Genomic DNA, 22,349 nt, shown 5'->3' with positions numbered 1-22,349 from the left:
ATTTCGATTGATATAGTTTGTGTTTCCTTATGGGTGGGAGTTTGGAATTATTTGGGAATGGGCTGTATCAATTAATACAAACTCCTTATCTAATAGCTTCAATTTCCAATATTATGTAATTGATATGCGACTGAGTTTGTACTAAAGTTTCTTCGTGTTGATTGATTGGTTGGTTGACGTGTCCATGTGTGTTTAAGCATATCCTCACTTGGCTAATGGTGCATGGTTTAGTTGTGTTATACTTTGGTGATTTTTTTTGTTGATTGATTTGTTAGTTGACATATCAAAAAATGTGTTTTAAGTGTTGGTTGGCAGTAGCTTCTTAGACTTTGGATGTCCATATCATGAAGGTTATTTGATGGATATATATGCCATTTCTTGTTATCTCATGATTTTATTTTTGTGTTGTGTGTGTGTAGAGAGCTCAATCTGGGGAAGAATGCACGATGCATGTCTTTTATGCTGATTAACATATTGTTGGCTTGTCCTTCTTCGTTGTTAGTAGGGTGTTTGGTAAAATAGCTTATTGAACAGTTTTAGCTTATTTTGACATAAATAGATATTTGAGTGGTCAAACCATTTAATGCTAGTGTCTGGTGAATTAGGTGTTTGAAACAACTTGCTATGAATCAACTTTTTTCGAGTTTCTTTTACCATCACTCTTGTCAAACTAGTTTTGGTCAAATTAACCACTCTAATCAACGTTAGTCAAACTAGCTTAGTGAAATTTTTTACTCTCCACCTCCTTTCTTGTTGGATAAACACAATAAGTGCCATTTTGGTCAACGATAGTTGAGCGGTGATGCTAGTGATGGACTGATGGTCCAATTCAAGTGTACCTCATCCATATCCTGACCTTATGATGTCGATCCATTCCTTTCTTCCCCTATTTGAAGAGTAAAAGGGGGTGTTGTTGGACTAACATCACAGAATAATTTCAAGGGACGAGCTTTCCATATTTAAATTCTACCTTTGTCTTGAATGGGCGAGTTGTGTTCTTGTACAATGACTCGGTGATGCGTGTAACGCAACTGTTATGGTGGTGTTTTATAATGGGGTTGGCCATAGGGGTGTTCATTAATGTGGGTACCAGGTTAGTTGGATACTTTTTTTACGGCCGGTATCCTAGCCAATTAATGCGGGTACCCGAAATTCGGGGTACCTGGATAACTCGGGTCGGGACACCGGGTAATCGGTTTAATTTTTCATTTTTTGGGCATATTGTATTGTTAATTAGGATATTCTGTGTTGGTATAGATAGGCTGCCCATATCCATGCATCTCCCAACTTGAAGAAGGTACCGCTCAATAAATCAGAGTAAACTTGACATTGTTATATATATATATATATATATATATATATATATATATATATATATATATATATATATATATATATATATATATATGTATATGTGTGTGTGTGTGAGAAAAATTTTGAAGAAGGATATTCTGTGTGCATGAAAATAACATTTCGGGTGCAACAGTTGATCATACAAAAATTAAAACCTGTAATTAACAAACTAAAAGAGGAAATGTGCCTTATTTGCCACCTGAGATATGTATAGTTCCTCAAACTCAAGCAACTACAAATAAGTCCATTGATCACAATTTACAATGTTCTATACTTCTAGACTCGAAATCACACATTGAAGATAAATAAAAACAAATCAAAGAACAAAAACAAAAAACCCTAAAAATAAAAACGAACATAAAAAACCAAATAAAGAACAAAACGAATACATACCCGAGATTTGTTTGAGCATTGAGAAATGCGCCTTGAAAGAACAAGATACACAGTGACAAACTGAATAAAAAGTAAATCAGCCTTTTGAAAAACCCTAAAAAGGGTATTTGGTTTTTTTTAAGCGGGTCACCGGGAACCCGCTTCCGTTAAAGTTTCGGCCCATGACGCGACCCATACTTTACAATTTTCTTAGAAATTGACCCGCCATTTATGTTGCAGGTCGATGGGTTGGGTCAAGCAGGTTAGGTTTTTTTTTTGAACAACCCTAGTTGGCCAAGTTGGTTGTTTAGTTGGATGATGGTTGGTTGAATGACTTGATGTTGGAGTGGTTGGGTGACAATTGAATCGTGGTGGGGATGAGGATTAAAGGAAAGGAACTTGTGGTAGTAACTTAGGATTCGTTATAATATGGGGTAAAAGTCGGCCACTTCAAGGTTAGAGTTCAACAATGTATGTTGCTTTGAAGTTTTGGAAGTCCTTTTTATCTTTTTTTGGTCTCAATGTGCTACATATGGAGTGTGGCATTGCGGTATTTATGCTTATAATTTGAGCCTAAAAGCCAAAACTTTAGGTGTAAGTTTTCTCTTGGTGTAAATTATGGAAATTGAAAGTTTAATTTATAAGTTGTAATATTTATTAAAGGGACACTAATTCCTCTTGATTATTTATGAGACTTTTGTTTCATAGATTTCTTGGCTTTTTTCATATATGTATGGATTGAGGCAGTGGTTTACGTAGTTATTAGGGTGAGCATTTGTCTTGGAATTTAGTGATGAATTCTAGGGTTGAGCTCATTTATTCGTTGTCACCATGTTGATGTAACATATCCCATATTTGGGATTAAGCTTTGGCATGAAATTGCTGACCATGTTGACAAGATACAACAGGGGATAGATTGAGTCTAAATTAAATGCCCAAACTTTCATATTGTTCTTTGAATTCAAAATTAAAATCTCTCCTATTACATTAGTCCTTTTCTCTTTCTATTATTTCGGGTCTTCTTCTCTCTACCCTTATTAGAAGTTCAAATCGTACTCACAATTCCAATTTTCTCCTCTTTAGGCTCTTTTTTAGCTTACCTTTTGTGTCCATCCTATAACAATCATGTTAAATAAACTGTAATTTGAGAATATAGCTGGATAGATTGATTATTTTTAACTTATACTTGCTGACTTAAAAGGTATGTTATTCTTTAATTTTTTACGGTTTGAAGATTTGGTGAATTAAGTTTATTGTCTGTTCAATCCAAAAACCTTCCACCATTTTTGTCATTTTCTAATCATATACCATTTTATGTAGCAAAACTATACTGTATTGAGTGAAGATGATATTCGTCTATGGCAAGAGGATGATATTATGAAGATATCAACCGTGCTTTCAATTTCAAAGGTTGAAGCTAGTATTCTTTTACGCCACTATAATTGGTAAGTGTTTATACGGTTTTCAATAGTTGTACTAGTTCATTATTTAAAGTTAGCTTATCTAGAAAGGAGAATCTATATGTCCTTTTGACTACAATTTATGGTTCGAAGGAACCTTCCAGTGATGCGTAGTTTGTTGTCTAGTCTAATTTACTTGCACGACTTCACAGGAGTGTTGGTAAAATACATGATGAATGGTTTGCTGATGAAGAGAAGGTCCGTAAGGCAGTCGGTTTGCTGCAAAGACCTGTTTTTGACTTCTCAAACGCACGAGAAGTATGTAACATTTACAAAATGTTTTTGTAATTTTTTATGTTTGTAAATAGCATTTCCTCTTGTTTTTATAAGTTGTTGCACCTCTTGTTTCAATGCTATCCAATACATTATTTTGAACCTTTTATCTTTAGTTTGCATTATTAAAATTTATAAAAAATTGATATTGTGAAAAGATGCATTGAGACGATCACAGAGGATCCCTCTTAACTATTTTTTAATAAATGTAAAACAAGATGCAAAACAATATTGTTTGATGAATATTGGCAACTAAGCAAACTTAGCAACTTATGAACTATTTGAAATTGGGATAATTGGATGTGTTTTGGGGTTTCACTAGTCAACATGCATGTCGGCTAAATTTACAAGTCATTTAAAAAGTTTCTCATAATTATGTGCTTGATGAAACAGATCACTTGTGGAATTTGTTTTGAGAGCTTTCCAAGTGCTATGATAAGTGCAGCTGCTTGTGGTCACCCATTTTGTAACACATGTTGGGCAGGTTTGTCCTATGGCTTGTCCTGTATTCTTGTTTAGTTGAAACAATGTTTTGATTGTATCTGATCGGATTTTCAAGTTCCTGCAAAAAGGAACAATGTAACACTAAGAAAAATAGATAGTTGTGAAGGAACAATGCTACTAATTTCTTATGTATATTAAATAGTTTTTCGTATTGATTGAAATAAGCAACATAGGTATTTGGTAAATTTTTTCTTTGATCAATAGAATTTGTATTCGTGGCACATGCATTTATGATTTTGCTTTGTTTTTTATGGAATATTTTGCCTATAGTTTTTGCTAATATTTTTTATGTGAATGTATAATTGTTTAATACTTGTATCTTTGAAAGTTGAAACTCACAAGTGAGTACTTGTGTCAAATAAGGTTAGCCACTTTCTCTAGTCACAAATTATAGTTCACTAACTTATGGACCTTCATGTATCGAAAGAATTGAATTGCAATAATTTCATTTGAAAGAGTAGTTTATGTATATCTTGACTTTGCTTCTTGACTTTGTTGATACATTGAGATGATATTTCTCTCAAAAGAGGCATCTTAAAGATTGTTAAAAAGCCATGTGAATTTTAAATGTGGCTTGAGAATATATTTTGATATTTTCTAACATTGCAGCTTGTACTCCTATTGTCCATGAATGATTAAAAACTCTTCCTCTTAAGTTAGTCAAACAATCAGTGTTTCTATTACCTAAATTTTCAAATTTACTCCACCCTAGCCATGAGAAGACCATATGTGGACCCCCTAACTCTCTTTTACACTCGGTGTTTTGCTTTGAATTGGGATGTAATTTAATTTCCTCCTCTAATTTTGTCTCTTATATCATTTTTTGGTCTGGCTTTTGCACTATCTATTAAACTTACCTAATCCCACCTACTACAACAATACATTTCCTCATTGCAACAAAAGTGGCTTGTACTTATCAGATCTATGTAGCCTTGAGGTTTTTTTCCATATGCTTTTTGATGTATAGATGATGCACACTGCACAAATGATTTAATGCACCATTTTACTTCTATCCATCATAATTCAAAACCATTGAATGATGATTCTTTTGCTCCATTGGAAATGACATGCTTATTACACTTATGGGTACCTAAGCTTATGGGAACTGTTTTAGTGGATGGAGTATGACGTGTGAGTTGAAATTCCAAAAGGACCATTTTCCTAATTTCAACCCATGCCCATTCTTGAGCTCTTCAGATCAGCGAGATATTAGATTTTGTATGTTTGGCCCCTTGTAATATACATGTTTTATGTTTTCTTCTTTTTTTTTTGTTTTTTTGATGTAGCTAATAGCTATGCCTTTGAAAAGAAATGTTATGGTCTTTCAAATTTTCCACTTTACAAGATGTATTGTCTTATGCCATAGTCCAATATTGTTTTGTTTTTTGAATCCATGTTTGTATTATTCATCACTTATCTACATCACAACAACAATTCCATAGCCTTAATCCCAAAAGATTGGGGTTTAAATTTTACATCTGTTTATTATTTTTTACTTTTGCAAAGATCCATTTGGGGGTCAAATTTACTTCAAGTAAGAAAGCGTCAATCACACTTGCAAACTCATTGACCAACTATAACAATTAAAAAACTTCAAGAACCACTGAGGAATTTAGTGTTTGGAGAACAGTTTTATGATTTTATAGCGGTGATTCAATGCTAAAATATGTGCAATTTGAAGTGATGGGAAATCACTGTTTTTTCTTTGCTTTAGTTTGGATAGGTTATGTCTGCAAATTAGTTATGGAACATCAATGATTGTTTTGGAAGGTAAATTGTGAAATTAATGGCTACGGTTTACCTGTAGCTAAAACTTTTCCCTTTTCAATATTTCATCCCTTCTGCCTCTGGGGTTGCCTTTTAAAACCATAGCTATTAGATGGGCCTGTTTCACACTTCCATCCTCATCCATGACCTAGTGTAAAATAACAAAAGATATTGTGTTCTTACGATTTATTTTTGGAAAAATTACCTAGAATAATTCAACCTTTACATGATTTTCCTACAATATTCCCACCTGTTGATTAACCATGAATAATCGCAACTTTAGGGGTATAATTTTAGAGTAAACTCGAGTAACCGGATGATCTTCTATAGTAAGAAATTTACCAAAAAAGTAAATTGAAAATTTATGTAAAACTAGAGAAAAAAATTTGAAAATTTACATAAAAATTCTGAATAATTAAAAATCAGAATCTATTTTTTAACATTTTTTAAATATTTTGTTTGACATGTTATTTTAAATTATCTCGTTTTTTTTTTTTATTTAAAAATTGCTATAACAAGTCCTTTTGTTACCGTGTTTACTTTAGGCAAAATATATCTTAAAGTTAGGACTATTCAGGGTTAATCAATAGGTGAGATTATTGTACGAAAATCATGAAAAGGTTGGATTATTCTAAGTAATTTTTCTTTTTATTTTTCTGTTTTTTGTTTTCTTCATTTGTTGCATATCTGATTTTTTCTGCATCAAACCATCATTTGCCATGCTCTTACTTCCGGTTATTGTTTTAGAGTAGTTAATTTTCATGTGCTTCATTTGCTCCCTTCTTGTTTTTGGGTTAGGTTACATGGGTACTTCCATTAATGATGGACCTGGATGCCTGATGTTGCGATGCCCTGATCCTTCATGTGCTGTTGCTGTGGGTCAGGACATGATCAATTTGCTTGCTTCTGCTGAGGACAAGGAAAAATATGCGCGTTACTTTCTTCGTTCTTACGTTGAAGACAATAGGAAGGTACTGTTGGATACATTGTGGTCTTTACTGGCTTGTGAAGTTTTGTTGCATGCTAATTTGTATGCGCAGCCTTGTTTTGTTCAAAAATTTATGCCAAGTTATGCTGCTGTATCCTTAAGAATGAGAGAGATATTTGATGAGATACTTGCATTATTGTATTTTGCCATAAGATTACAATTTTTTTAGTGTCTCATATAATTTCCATTTGATATTGCTGTATTTTGCTGATTTATAGACTTAGAATAGGCTGTTTCTGATGCGATTAAAAGTATTCACAATGGTTCTATTATCTGGATAGTGATCTGTCATGGATGAGGAAAGGCCTAGGCCCACAATTAAGTACACATACAAGGAAAGAGAAGAAATAAAAATAACAAGATTTTGTTACATTGCCTTTAGCTATTTTTCCTTTTTTGTTCATTACTAAAATGATGAGCTGTTCTGTTTCTAGAATGCTGTACTTCCTATATAATCTGAAAGGGAGAAGGAGGGGGGTGGAGGAATTATATTAGACCATACTTGTAATATCATCAGTGTGTTGTACACTTGGAGTTACTGAGCCACTCAAAGAGCTCGGGGCAGTACACTACTTTCTTTTACCTAATAGAAGTATTCCACCTTCTCTAAATATCCTTCTCTTATTCTTTCTGTCTATCTCTCTTTTCTATCTGATATTTCTTTCTGCCATTGTTGTTTTGAGTATTATTGCTGAATTTGCATTGCAGTAGCATTCTGACACGATCATATTTATTTTGATTTTTTTAATGGAATACATAGCTGAAAGAGTCATACAAATTAAAATCAGTTTATTCGACTCTCAGTGTGTGAAACCTTGTTTGAGATTTTTATAGCTTTCGTGGACTTTTTCTCTTTTTTCTTTATTAAATTGGCGCAATTGTGATACTCCCCAGCCCCGCATTTCATGGTTAACTCACAACATATGTCCTTGTTGATGCCATACCGTTCGTATCTCCTGGTATGTATTTGTAATTGCTCTGTAAAATATTCTTTTCTTACATAGTTTAATCATAATGTTGGAAATTCAACAGGCTAAATGGTGTCCTGCCCCTGGTTGCGATTATGCAGTTGATTTCGTGGCTGGTAGTGGAAGCTATGATGTAACCTGCCGCTGCTCACATGGTTTTTGTTGGAATGTAAGCTATCTGTTTGGTTTGATATTGTTATGTGGATAAGCAGTCTTTCAGAATGATTGCTTTATTATGCGTTTTTCTTTCATTTATGTCTCTGAACAGTTACAACTGTTGCAGTGCTACTGCTTCAACTGATTATATATCTGATACTGCTCCATAAAAAAGCTTAGTGGTTTAGGATTTAGGAATAGCGGTTTTTAATTATTTAGTGTCTTCCATCATCTACTTTTCTGAGTATCTACTTCTGACACTGCTACTGATTATTTATGTATAAACATTTTGCGGAAGGATTTCAATAGTGTTGAATGTTGGGTCCTTTTTTCTTCCTGTTTTGTAGTGCACTGAAGAAGCTCACCGACCTGTTGATTGTGGCACCGTGAGCAAGTGGATAATGAAAAATAGCGCAGAGTCTGAAAACATGAATTGGTTAGTTTTTCTTATATAGTAGGTAGTCTTTAATGTGGCATACAGACTGTAATATACGGTCTGATTGTCATTCATGTTGTTTTCATCGCCCAAGTTATGACATAAAGGCAGTTTTGATTAGTACCTGATTAAGTAATGTTGAATCCCATATTCTGTGTTCCAGTACAATTATTTGCTTAAGAAGAAGTTGAGGCGTTACTATTTTTTGTGTGAAAGACGGATTACATATGTATAGATGTCTGAATTGGTTGAATATGAAACTATGGATAAATGGAATTACTGGACACCAATAAAATGTTCACTGTGATGGTTTTGATTTTTTCAATCTTTGTTTGCAAAACCTTCTATTCTGCAATTTTGTATCCATGAATGATTAATTAGTTATCTGAAATGGATCGTTGCCTTAATTAAGAACAATGTACCATATTTGGTTCTACTCCCCACAAACCTCGGTTCTGTTATACCCTTTCCAATTGCAGTTTGCTGTTGCTTAATTCGTGGCGATTGATCGATGTTGCCTAGAACACAATACGGTTTGGGACGTGGGATGGGAACGGGATTGAGAATGTGGAACGCGGATTGCTGCTTGAGGTGACTTCGGAACGTTGGGTACGATCAACATATAAGATTTTAAATTATTTAATTATACTTTATTCTAAAAAGATTTTAAAGTAAATATTAGCATAATAAGATTAGTTGTTTTATATTATTTCAAGTTAATTATGACTATTTTTATATTATCTAATTTAGATTAAATAAAAATAGTTAGTAAGTAACTTGAAATTTTTAAAAGATAAAGTTATGTTTCAAATCTAATAATATATTAACATACATTAATCATAAGAATTAAAAAGAAAGAAAAGGACAAATGAATAAGAAGTAAAAAGTTGAGATGTTGGGAGTAGCACTGTCTGGGAGCGTGGGTGGCAAGAGAATAATTGGACAACGAATATTTTACTTTTGCTGTAATTAAGTAAAACGAATAAGAAAAAGTAAAAAGAAGACAGTTGGATAACTATTATACGAATAAATAAAAAGTAAAAAGAAGAGATTTTGAAGTAAAAAAGACAAATGAATAGAAAAACCTTTCTTCTGCCTTTTGCTTTCTCTTTCCCGCCTCCTTCTGTAAAAAAAACGTGCTTTCTCTTTCCCATCCTTTCTTCTCCATTGTTCAACAAATTTTTATGTTCTTCTCCTTTTCTTTCTTTTTTTTTTTACTTCTCTTCTTTTCTCTTTATTTTCCCTAGCCATTTTCTTGTCTTCTTAACTAATTTAACAATCGAGACTGGAATTTATGGGTCCCTCAGTTTGACAATTTGGTACGCATCCCAAGGCGATTCGGTGCGGCGTCATTTCATGTTCTGGTTGGACGTTTGGTCGGCCCAAGAGGGTCGTTACTTCTCCCGGAATCGGGCCAAACTTTAATATTTTAGAAACTTTGCTACCCTTTCACTAAATGAATAGCAAAATGGCAAGTACGAGTCATATTCGCAGGTACGGACGGACAATGCACTCCTGGTTCAGGAAATGTTTAGATTTTTGTTTTGATAAGAAAGTTCACAAGATCAACTACAACTAAGTTACTTAAGATTCCAAAATAATAAATAAAGGAACTAGAGTTTGGGGAATTAATTCGTTGACATGCTAGGGGGCTTTTTGAATGAATTTAACATCAATTTTGGCCATGAGTAAATTTAATCAATTTCAACACCATAACACTTGGGTATAGGCATCATCTAGTTAACAATTTTAGGAGATTCAGCTTTCGGGCGTGTAACTCGACCAAATCACTACCTTTTAAGTCAATGTTCATAACTTCCGACTTACACCGAAATGAAGGAAATCATACAAGTAGCCTGATTCACTATTCTAAGGACGGGCGAAGTCTCGGACAACCTAATAAAGTTAGCTTCAGGGGTACTCATTATTAATGTGAATTCATACATCACAAGTTCTATAATCATTCAATCAACATAAATAGCCATGGTTGAAAATCAAAATGAAGCAAGCACAACATCAAGGTATAGCAAGCTTCACTCCGTTCATTGAGTGGTCTAGGCATTCCAACATCGGAGTTTTCTGTTTCTACCATGGAACTCAAGATTAGACAATAGTTCAATCCAATCACCCCCTAAGCATGCAATTTGTTATCTACATCCCCAAACCCTAGAAATTAAACTACTCGCTCAGGATTGCAATCAAATCAAGCAAAATCATTATGATCACATTTATAATTTTTGCAAGAAATTGAAAGCAGAAATTGAGAAAACCTATTCAATAATGGTGGAAAATATGAGCAATGATATAAGCTTTATATACTTTAATAGCAAATATGAGAATAAAGATGAACAATTCCTTCAAATGATTGCAAATAAAAACCCAAATTATAACTAAGAATATTTGTAGAAAAATATAAAATTACAACTACTAAAAGCTTTGAACTAAAACTACGATGGAGATATGAAAAATGGAGAAGATGAAGTAACTCCAATGGTGTAGAGCTCTCCTAAGGCTTAGGTAGCCTTCCTTTCTTCAAAATCAGAAATTAGGGTATAAATAGCAAAAGAGGAAGATGCCATCCACTTGCATAGCTGCTTGAAAAGCCATGATTAGAGAGAAAAACCAAGGAGTAACCTCTTTAATCATGAGAGCGAGAGGTTTATCGGAGGCAGCTTGCTTAGGGAGAGGCTAAGTGCGCAACAAGTGGGAATTGAGGACAAAAACCGGAAAATAATATGAAAGACTGCATCAAGTCGGGTGGTCGACTGGTTCACAAAAACTACCTTTCTCGCTTTCGAATTTTTCTAAGTATTTTAGCTCCAATTTTAGCGCAGCTGCAAGGTTGACCCCCAGCTGACCATCGGTGACTCCTTTACACTTTTTGACACTTTTGGCACTTTTCGTTCTGAAACCTCGGGTCATGGCTCTTTTGGTCCTCTTTACGCCTCGAAAGTACTTGAGTGCTCCAAAATAGCTTAAAATGCCTGAAAATGCCCATATACTACACTAAAAGCATAAATCATAGAATATGAGCATAAATGGACCGAATGGAACACAAAATAGGTAGGTAAGCCATGAAAATGGGTCAAAATCAGGCAATAAACAGACATAAAGCATGAGTATCAACATTCGTGATCGAAAAACAGTTGGACGTAACAATGATCAAATTAGCATACCATGTTCTAAAACCAATTTACCTTATGTAGATTGATTGCTAAGAAAACCATGGAGACCATTGAAAGTACTCAAATATGGGTTTTAGCGGTATGGCCCTAGATTTGTCAATTTGATGCAAATTCTTAAAAAAAAACATTTGCTTTGTTTGGAATTTTGTTTACAAGAGACGGCACAATACTGTTGTTCCTAAAATAAAATGCAGATTTAGGATAACGTAGCCTAAATAAGAAAATTAAAACCGAGGAAAAATAGTTTGCGAGGCAATTTAAGGGGTTTCAAAGAGTTTTCTTGACAAACTAGATTATGGCGAAGATGAGAAAAACAAAGCAAAGATTAAAGTCATAGGTATAGTAAAGTGTATCAAGGATATAGATAAGGATAAATAATAGCATTCTACTTGAGGACATCAAGGATAGATAGGGTATTTTGACGAGTTATTTAATGTAGAGCAAGGAAATATTGTGGTGAAGAAAACAGAGAATTGATGCGATTAATTAAGAAATCAGAGCCTTAAATAAAGCTAGAGAAAGCTGTGGGGCGAAAGTTAGTTTTAAAAAGCGCTTGCAAGGGTGAAGCAAGACTCATGAAGCGCGTGCTACTTTGGGACTAGAAGTTAACGAGAAAGAGACCAAAAAAGTGAATGGGAAAGAAAGAAACAAAAAAGAGATTGGGACATAGAAAGAAACCAAGAAAGTGAAAGAAGAAAGAAAAGTTCCGTGACAATATTTTTCTTTTTCAAGTATTATACATTTTTTTGAATTATTTTGCTATATTAGGGCTTACCATGATGATAATGAATGTTTTTGACCTTTCATGCATAGTGTAAAAATGCGGTAACAATTGTAATCGCGGTCGTGAAATGGTGATGTGGTTACAGGAGTAATGTAGTTATCGTGATGCGGTTGAAACTATAAGATATCCTTTGATATGACCTAAAACGTGGTTTTTACACCTTTACGACGCGAAAAAAATCAGTTTGTATCTTTGAAAACTTTTATTATGCGGTCGATGTGATGCAATGCGATCTTATTTTTACATTATGCTTTTATGTTAGTATAATATAATATAATACATATAATATAATAAGTGTCTTGTTATTTTAAGTATCAACTATCAAATACGTTTTAAAATTAATTTTAAAGCTTTTAGTGATAAAGTGCGACTCGCCTACAAAAGAGTCGTGCCTTTTGATTCACACCTAGGATCTAAGTACCTTTTGCGCCTCGATGCGCTTTTGCCTTTTTAAGGAGTCATACAAATACCTTCTGAGGTATAGAGATGCCCGGGGTTCAATTGGAGTAATTAGGCTAATGACTAATTCAACGAGATATGGAGGACACACAAGATGTGTAATGACTATAGAAATATTTTAGTAACCATCTACAAGAACAAAGTAGATGTCCAAGACTCACGCAACTATGGAGGAAACATGCTCATGAGCCATATTATGAAGCAATGCGAATGATTCACTCACTTTTCTAGTGAATCTCTATTCAATTATAGGTCAAAACGCACGATTAAGGGATAACATAATTGATTAAAAAATGATGGGTTTTCTTGAAAGAGAAGAAAAATGAAAGATCAGTTACCTAGAAAAAATATATTGCAAGAAGATGAATGAGAGAAATAGTGACAATCCTTGATTTCATCGCTGTATAATGGGAATTATGTGGCTGCCCATTGAAAAGAACTATGAAATTTTAGGTGTTTTCAAAAGATAAGAAAGATGAAGAAAATAGTACTTGAAAAAACGTGAAACCTTAAATAAACCTTTAACTCCTCCTAGAAGTAAGCTAGGTTTTACATAATATTTTTTTTCTTTTATTAATATTAATGTGAATTTTATAATGAAACAAAAGCTAAAAGTTTCTCCTACTCCCATGTATTTATTTTTATTCCTTTTCTTTTCTTTGATGTTTCCACATATGGAATATTCTATTTAAGGAGAGAGAAATTTGTATATGGTTTCTCATGATCTACAAGTTGAATTATATCTATGTGAAATATTGTTTGATTTGTCTCGACATATAGAATTTTACTATATACTTTATATTACATTTTATGAAATGCATCTATACATATTGAACCTCGAACACATGCTTTGAAAGCTGTGCATTGCACATGGAAACAACAAAGTGGAGGTAGCCTTTAATGTTTGAACCCATAATGAATACATGGCCTTATATTATCACAACTAATTTGGTAGGCTTATATTATTAGAATACTAGTTTGAATGCCCTTTATTACCTAGGCTTTTATTACAACAACGACAACAACAATGCAAGAGCCTTAATTCCAAAAGATAAGGGTCCATTTTCAGTGGTTATTCAAATGAATTATTCTTCTCCATTCATTCCGATTTTCAGTCATCTCAATTTGTAATTGTATACCTTTTATATCCTTTCCACTCCTGTCCGCCAAGTCATATTTGATCTTCCTCGCCCTCTTTTGAGGTCCAACTTTCTATTTTTCTTATCGGTGCACTTGACCAAATCATCTTAAATGATCTCTTACATCTTCCCTTCAATTGTTAAGACATATAAAGAAGGGTATTCTATAACATGAATATAGTGCAAGATATGTCCGGAGAAGTGAAGACATGTTAAAACATGTGGAGGCAACAAATAATTTTTTGGTCACAATTGGCCTTCACCAAGGATCGGCCTTAGGTCCTTTTCTTTTTCCAGAAAAACTTGTTGTGGTGCATGTTGTTCTCTCATTACATAGTTTTAGTAGATAATCGGAGAAGTAGTAAACAGTAAGTTAGAACGATGGAGACAAAAGACAAGAATTCGAGTTAAAAAACTTTAAAGTAAGTTAGACCAACCATAGAATAAAAATAAGGCCGCATCGCATTAGCCGTGTTGTAAAGGTTTTTAAAATAAACGAACCGATTTTTCCCGCGTTGTAATGGTGTAAAAAAACCGTGTTGTGGTTTCAACCGATATTTAGGTGATATGATACCGCATCACTCTCGTTGCCGCATCAGTGTTCTGTTACCGCGATCGCGACCGTTACTACATTTTTACACTATAAGACCAACAATCACAACTGAATAGTTGAGTTCAGTGGTTGGATTATAAGCCAACCATTATAAAATTGACCATGATATTAATTGTTAGTTGTCCTCTTCATCACTTATAGACAGTGGCAACTGCTTTAGGTTATAAGCTATGGAACTTATCATCTTGGGAGGCATACACGTGTTTGACACGACGCCGACATAGACACAAAATTTAGACTGGATCCGACATTTTGCACTCCGTCGCAATAGTAAGGGTAAAACCCTAGATTTTCAAATTAAGGGAAAAGTTATCATATTGCTAATGAGAAGTTGGTCCCTTTTTAATGAATGAGAGGAAAGTTGAAAGCCATACTTAACTGTTGGTTTTTCTTTTTCTATTTTTTTTTTCTACTCGCCATATTACTTGGAGTTCCTTCACTCTTACAGATTTTCTTTTTTTTTTTTTTTTCTCATCATGTGGTCTTGTGGACAAGCTTCATCTTTTCCCTCTTTACTTATCACGCAGATATTTTTTCTTTTCTATAGCCTTTTTTTCCTATTGTGTTGTATTGTTTGTGCAACAAATGGGACTTAGAGCCACAAAAAGTATTCAATGCTAGAAGCATATTTGGCCCATAAAAGTACATGGATCTTCAATAGGATCATATGTTTGTTATACTAAAAGGAGGTTGAATGCGTATTAATTTGTATAAGATTTTTTAGAATAAATGTAGTGAGATAATTGTAAATAATGTTCTATATGTATCAAACTCTGACTCCGACTCCGACATGTGAGGTTATGAGTGTTGTTTGGTTTGTGTAAATTTCAGATATTATGAGCCTACTGCCACAGTTTTTGATGTAAAATGGATTTATTCATCGCTGATGTATGTTTCTTTTATTGGAGTTGCTCCTCTTTGACTTAAAATATCATTAGAAAATGTTTTTTTTGTCGTTTTTCATTTGATGCCACTTCTCTGATAGGATATTAGCAAACTCCAAGCCATGCCCAAAGTGCAAGCGACCAATTGAGAAGAACCAAGGTTGCATGCATATCACATGTACACCTCCGTGTAAATTTGAGTTTTGTTGGTAAGTTTATTCATCAATATATCTTTGCCTTGTCAATTAGTATTTATCTATGCTATTCATTCTCTCCGCACTGCAGCAACTTGTTTTTATTTTTTTTTCCCCATTGTTGTATAAGTGGTGAATCCATTTCACATTTTCCCAGGGAGAATGGAGTCATGGACACCCAGTATGAATTGGACTCGTGCATGTGATGTAACATGATTTTCTCTACCTTGCAGGCTTTGTCTTGGTGCTTGGTCTGAGCATGGTGAGAGGACTGGAGGTTTCTATGCTTGCAATCGGTATGAAACTGCCAAGCAAGAGGGAGTGGTATAATAATATGATTTCCGATATTCTTTTTGTTGAGCAACATGCTTTGTTAAGTATACTCATGTGGCATGCCCTTTACATTATTGTTTGTTCTGTCACAGTATGATGAATCTGAAAAACGTAGAGAGATGGCCAAGAATTCATTAGAGAGATATACTCATTATTATGAGCGTTGGGCAAGCAATCAAACAGTATGTATCAGATCATTACATTTTTCTTATTTTTGTTTCTTTGTGATTAGTTTTCCCCACATCCGTGGGTTGTGTGACTGGCTGATTGCTGAATGATTTTGAAAGTAAGATTGAGGAATCATGGTCCCGCCATTTTATATATCATTATTTCTTTCCTATCGCCATTTAATCTTATATCGTTTTACTAAGCTTCATTTTCTTTGAGTTAAGAGCAGACATTAAATGGATAATAATGTGACTTATTGTAGGTGGCGACTTAGTAAGCTGTGAAGCAGTAGTTATTTTTTCGTTAATACATGTACCTTATATGTGTATTTCTATAAGGCACAAGGCACAACCTAGGTGTAAGGCGAAAAGAAAAGCTTTTCATAGGCGAGACACCCTTTTTCGCTTAAAGGCTTAAGGATTAAGGAATATTATGTGATGGTACATTAGATCAAATCCTAGAAGTGGTGCACTGAGTTAGTATCAAAATATTGCTATAGAGCAGTCACCTGTTGCCTTGATATTTGACTTTCTCTTTTCCGTTATTCCCTTTTGGCTAAGACTCATTTTTTGGAGGCATTGTTGCAATTATAGATTACATTTCGCAATGAACGGTGACTATGACAAGTGTGATTGTTGCTTCATCTTCCCAACCTAGGATTAGGTTGCAGTCCTCATCTTTAGTGTTTCCTACCCCTTATCCCTCCGTTGTTTTGGGCCCTTAATTTTATTTTTTTTTTTGGAAAATTGCTGTTTTAACTTTTGCTCTTCAGGAGTATAATCTTTGAGATAAATAAAGGAGGTAAAGATACTCGTTCAGCGTTGAAGTGTGAAACCAGCATCTGACCATGAGGGCAGACGTAGGAATGATTGCGGACCTTGACCATCCCAATCATTCGTCAGTATGATCTGGTTTGTTCAGCACTGAACAGCTATTACAGCCATATTGTATTTCCTAATGATTCATTCCAATTACAAAAACAAATTGTTATCAATTCCATGTACCAAATATGACTGGACCTTGACCATCCCAATCATGGATATTGATTAGCTTATCGAATAGGAAACCTTGTGACAGTATTTGTTTTATACAGACTCTTCCTTCTCAATACACAAACTCTACAGGTTTTTGTTGTGGGTGATTCGCATTCATCTATTATTCTGGTTTTTATTCTGACTTCTCCTTGACACGGGATTATACGGCACCATCTGACAACGGTGTCCTGTAAAATAGTTTTGTATTTGATACAAACCTCTAGAAGGTTAAAAAAAGGTTAAGGAAGAATTTTTGAGAGTTGCTCTTTAGAGACTAATGACATTTGTGAGGATTTTAATCTTTGTATAGATTTGATTTCAATCTCTTGTGAACTTTTTCTAAATTTGTATGATTATTTTAGTCTTCCATTGCTTGCGGGTTTTACTTAAAAAAAGCACTTTGAAATATTTTCCCATCTTGTGATTTGTGAGGAAAGAGCCATGATTTACATATAGATTATAGTGCTTTAGTTCTCTTTATTTAAAGTTAGCCTAACACCTTGATGGTATATAGATTTATATTCTCAATCATCATCAGTTGTTATGTACTTAAGTTTATCTTGAATAAGGTGGTAGTCAAGGGTATTCTGGTTGGTCTTTGTCTCCTAGCTGTCTAAAATTGTTGCTAGCCACTAAATTCTTTGATTTTCTTTTGCAGTCTAGACAGAAAGCACTTCAAGATCTTGAGCAAATGCAAAATGTGCATGTAAGTCTTCTCGCTTATTATTGTTTGTGCTATTTTAGTGATGGACATGGATTTCAATCATAGGTTATGTGATGCACGTCCTTGACATTGATATGTTGTGTGAGAGGTTGTGCTATTTTTTCTTTGAAAAGCGAGATATGTTGGAAACGATTGGTCCGTACAATAATGTTGAGATCTCAGTCACATGGACACATCTTCGCTTGTGGGTCTATGATCCTCTGTTTTTTATATGTACTTCCAATGTATATTTTGATTGTTGATGAAAATATCTTGTGAAAATATTGCTGGATGCCTAATTTTTCCATGAAATATATGGGGTAAAAAAGTGTTGAATCCTAAAGTTCTGGATGGTTTTGAATAACTTGTGATTTGTGGGGAAAGAGCCATGATTTACATATTTGAATTTTGGAAGTTTGCCATATTAAGTTGTCATAAATCAAGAGTGCATCAATTTAGGCCAGATTGCCGGTTATACTTGCTCTTCTATTACTTTTCGCTCTTTTCTTAATCAATCAATCATTATTATCCAAGTCAATCGTGGCTGAAGTCTTTGTCATTAGTAACAAGGGTTAGGCTGCGTACGTCTTACTCCCCCAATCTTGGTGGAAGCCCCTTAATGACATTTGGAGGTAATGGAATGGAATGGAATGTTGGCGTAAATACTATGTCAGTTCCGCCTTAGGAAAAAGAACTGAATAATAAAGTTTATCGGGAAGTCATCTTACTTGTCATAAATGTACTGGATGATTTACGTTCATATTTTTAAAAATTATTACGGTGTATTTTTGTTTTTCTATCTTGTCTTTAAAAGGTTTCCTTGGTGGTATACACCAAATGGCCATAAGTATTAATGAGTTTATGATTCCACAGCTGGAGAAGCTGAGTGACATACAGTGTCAACCAGAGTCACAACTTAAGTTTATCCTTGAAGCATGGACTCAGGTGGACTATCAACCTATAGTTATTTCATTTTAAGAAAATTTGAGCCTTTCTTATTTGTTTAGTACTTCTGCAGATTGTTGAATGTAGACGTGTCCTGAAGTGGACTTACGCTTATGGATATTATTTACCTGAGCATGAACATGCTAAGAGACAATTTTTCGAGTATTTGCAGGGTAATGCCATGTACTGAGTACATTATTGATAAAACATTTTATCGTTGCTGACTCCTTTTCTTTCTGCAGGAGAAGCAGAGTCTGGTTTGGAGCGTCTTCATCAATGTGCAGAGAAAGATCTTCAAGTGTACCTTAATGCCGATGGTCCATCAAAAGAATTCAACGAGTTCCGTACAAAGCTTGCTGGTCTTACAAGGTACTCCAATCACTAAAGTTGAATTTGAGACTTGATTTGTACATGTATTGTATGCGTTTCATTTGTTCATTAACTTTCTGATGATATTATCTCACTGATTTGAGTAAGGTTAGGGTTATGTCCTTGCTTTGCAGTCTATGCCATTTAGCAATAAAATTATTTAATTGTGTTATTTTTCTGAGTTTTTACTGGGTGTTATTTTATCTGCGAATATACCCATGGCAATTTGTCTGGTTCATTTGTGTTTATATCTGTATATCTTCACGAGTCCCTGATGACTGTACATCAAACTGTTGACAGTGTAACAAGAAATTATTTTGAGAACCTTGTGCGTGCCCTAGAAAATGGTTTATCAGATGTGGATGGAAATGGTGCTTGCAGCCGAACTGCAAGCGCAAAAAGCCTTGGTGGAAGCAGGAGTAGAGTTGGAAGGGGCAGGGGCACATCATCAAAATCTGGTGGTTCCAGTAGGAATATAGATGATTCGAGCCACTGGGCATGTGATCATTGTACGTTTGCCAATGTTAAGTCTGCTACCATTTGTCAGATGTGTCATAATAGAAGGTAAACAGTTCCCTATACTGGTGCGACTCGCATGGAGAAAAAAATTGTTGATGAACTCTAGTTTAATAGGTAAGGCGTCAGATGTCAATAATTAATGCCCTTATGATCTCTTTGTGGCGTACTCGTTCCCAGCGTTCCATGTGTATGTGGTGGTAGCCCGAGTTAAATTCAAAAACAACAAGGGTGAAGAAATGGTTAGGGGACGTAGGTGCCATGTTTGTATGTTTCGGTTATATTTTAAGGTGTATATAGTTCCGTCTGCTTTCCTGCTTTTGGAACCTAAGTCCTAACCAGCTAATAGAAACATTGTACTATTTAGCTGTTAATCTGTACAATGGTCTGAACCTTTCAGTCTGGTTGCAATAGTGATTGAAGTTTATAATAGCGAATTAGCCCAAGCCTTTTAGCCAGGTTGTAATAGTGAAAACTCGAAATTGTTCTTGTCTCTTAGCTGCGATCGGTTATCTTCACGTGACACTCGATCGATTTTCTTCTTGAACAATGGGTTAAATGCCAAGATAAAAGATACAAATGGCAGCGGGTTCATTTTAAAATTGTTGACATTTTCAAGATTGGGAAATTTCATGTGATAATCTTACATTTTTGCCTCTTTTACGTGGTAGAATAACTTTTTTTTTTAATCCACGTGATGATCTTACCTTTTAGTTTTTCCTCGTGGTAGGCAAAAGAGAAGTTTTTTTACTTAACACTATTTTTACTCAAACACAGTTGACATTTTTTCAAAAAACAAACGATGTGATCACCCTGACCACATATTTCGAAAATCAATCGAAATAAGTATTTAACTTAACATTTTGTCTACCACATGGAAAAATTAGAAGCTCAAAGTTACCACGTAAATTTAAAAAATATTTGTGAAAAAGACAAAAACTTAGGATTACTATGTGAAATTTATATTTAAAATTTTATTTTTTAAATTGATATTGTCACTACTTTTTCGTTTGAAGCACAAACAATACAAGAGAATCTGTATATGGCCATTTGTTTTAGTATTCAAATTTTGTGTATTATTTGTAAATTAAATGGAACAATTGACAAGGTTAAAGGTACCATTCTAATTGTCTTTGAAAGGAAATGTTTGTTTTTCACATATTTTATATTTTCATGTGTACCTATTCTCATGTAACGAAAAAGATATATACATATATACATGATAGTATACAAGATAAAAGAATTTTTGTTCGAATATATAAAATACAATTTTATTCTATTGCGGCCTTTTCCCAGGTCAAAAAGAAGAAAGAGTTCAATATTTACGCTGATATGAAAACCTGACCTCGAGTGTAATGCCCTGTTTGGTATAGTTTTTTAAAGGCTTTGTAAGGGAAACAATAATGCATTTTCCCTTACTATATATTTGTTACTCCATCCTATTCAGCTTATGTGTTCCATTTTTTTTTATGGTCAAGTCACCTTAATTGTCTCATTTCTACTTTTGGTATGGGTTTTTGACTTTTATGCCCTTAGTAGCTTTATCCTATTTTCAATTATACCCTCTATTATCCATATTAATTTTCCTCCCTTACATTAAAAACCCATAATACCACTCTCTTTTCTACCCTTAGGGTCCTACTTTTAACTCACCTTAAAATCCGTGAAAAGTCAAATGGGACTCCTAAGATGAATAGGAGGGAGTATAAGTTTTTGGTAACCATTTCCGATTTCCGTTTTTATGAGGTAACAAATCTTTGTTACGACTTAGTAAACTGTGGCAACAGATTCCAATCCGTTTTGTTTTTGTTTCTTGATTTTTTCTTACACTCTTTGTCTTCAACATTCTATTTTTATCTTTTAATATTTTGTATTGATCTTAAACTTCTCTTTTTGTTTAAATTAATTTCAAATAAAAAATTATTGGTTATTATACCAAACAACCCATAACAAAAACACTTACCATTTCCCTTGCTCTTTATTTATTTCGTTTTTATTACATTTTCAATCTTCATACCAAAAGACACCTAAGTGTGAGGATGCCCATTGATGTTCAAGTCTGATAAAAGTTAATTCAAGGGCGCTGGAGGAGTAGGAAAAATGTACTTGAATTGCATAAAACTTAAATTGCACAAAAATGTAGGAGAGGGAAAACTTATTCATTAAAATGAAGCAAGAGAAAGTTGAGTGAATAGTCAAAGCGATTTAAGTGAGGTTAAAGGGCATAATTAATTTGATAGCTAATATAAAAATATGATAATTTAAATTTGGTGGTTTCGTTACAAACTTAAAATTCTTAGACTTTTTAATTTATAATGATTGTAATTCATAAATATTAAATTTTGCTGCTATAATTTTGAAAATAATTTAACTTCAAGATTGTTTTTAATGAATGATTTTTTTAAATAACTACCAAACTTTAGTACTGGAAATTAATAAATGGGAAAGGCATAATTAATCATGTTAAATGGTAATCGTTCACAATTTTAAGGTAATTTTTGGAAAAAAAAAACATTAAAAAGTTTATTACAAACTGACTTATATATAGTAAGAAATTTAATTCCATGATTTCCTATGATTTACAAACTGAGGTGGATGTGTGGGCACACATTAATGAATCGAATTAGAAACCAAGAGTTTAAGGACAAACTAGGAGTATCCCCTACATCTGGAAAAATGCGCGAAAATAGATTAAGGTGGTTTTGTCATGTGCAGAGAAAGATTTTCGACGCCCCTGTGAGGAGGG

The 22,349-nt window shown here is 33.9% G+C and overlaps 1 protein-coding gene across 1 annotated transcript in view; it reads left to right on the top strand.

Annotated features, from left to right (window-relative positions):
- The window catches only part of LOC130817906 (probable E3 ubiquitin-protein ligase ARI8), a 21,744-nt gene extending 1,767 nt beyond the window's left edge, over positions 1-19,977 (top strand). Inside the window, exons 2-15 of the mRNA XM_057683871.1 lie at positions 3,046-3,170; positions 3,338-3,443; positions 3,852-3,942; positions 6,528-6,700; positions 7,750-7,854; positions 8,189-8,277; positions 15,443-15,550; positions 15,769-15,859; positions 15,961-16,050; positions 17,729-17,776; positions 18,647-18,718; positions 18,792-18,891; positions 18,961-19,087; positions 19,388-19,977. Coding sequence (XP_057539854.1) covers positions 3,046-3,170; positions 3,338-3,443; positions 3,852-3,942; positions 6,528-6,700; positions 7,750-7,854; positions 8,189-8,277; positions 15,443-15,550; positions 15,769-15,859; positions 15,961-16,050; positions 17,729-17,776; positions 18,647-18,718; positions 18,792-18,891; positions 18,961-19,087; positions 19,388-19,655 — 1,593 coding nt within the window. The 3' untranslated portion in view covers positions 19,656-19,977. The remainder of the gene's footprint in view (positions 1-3,045; positions 3,171-3,337; positions 3,444-3,851; positions 3,943-6,527; positions 6,701-7,749; positions 7,855-8,188; positions 8,278-15,442; positions 15,551-15,768; positions 15,860-15,960; positions 16,051-17,728; positions 17,777-18,646; positions 18,719-18,791; positions 18,892-18,960; positions 19,088-19,387) is intronic.
- Positions 19,978-22,349: the final 2,372 nt, after the last annotated feature.

The sequence above is a fragment of the Amaranthus tricolor genome, chromosome 7 (genome assembly GCF_026212465.1).
Source record: "Amaranthus tricolor cultivar Red isolate AtriRed21 chromosome 7, ASM2621246v1, whole genome shotgun sequence".
Taxonomy (NCBI): Eukaryota; Viridiplantae; Streptophyta; class Magnoliopsida; order Caryophyllales; family Amaranthaceae; genus Amaranthus; species Amaranthus tricolor.
The sequence above is the reverse complement of the archived record's forward strand: the minus strand, read 5'-3'. Positions and strand labels throughout refer to the sequence as shown.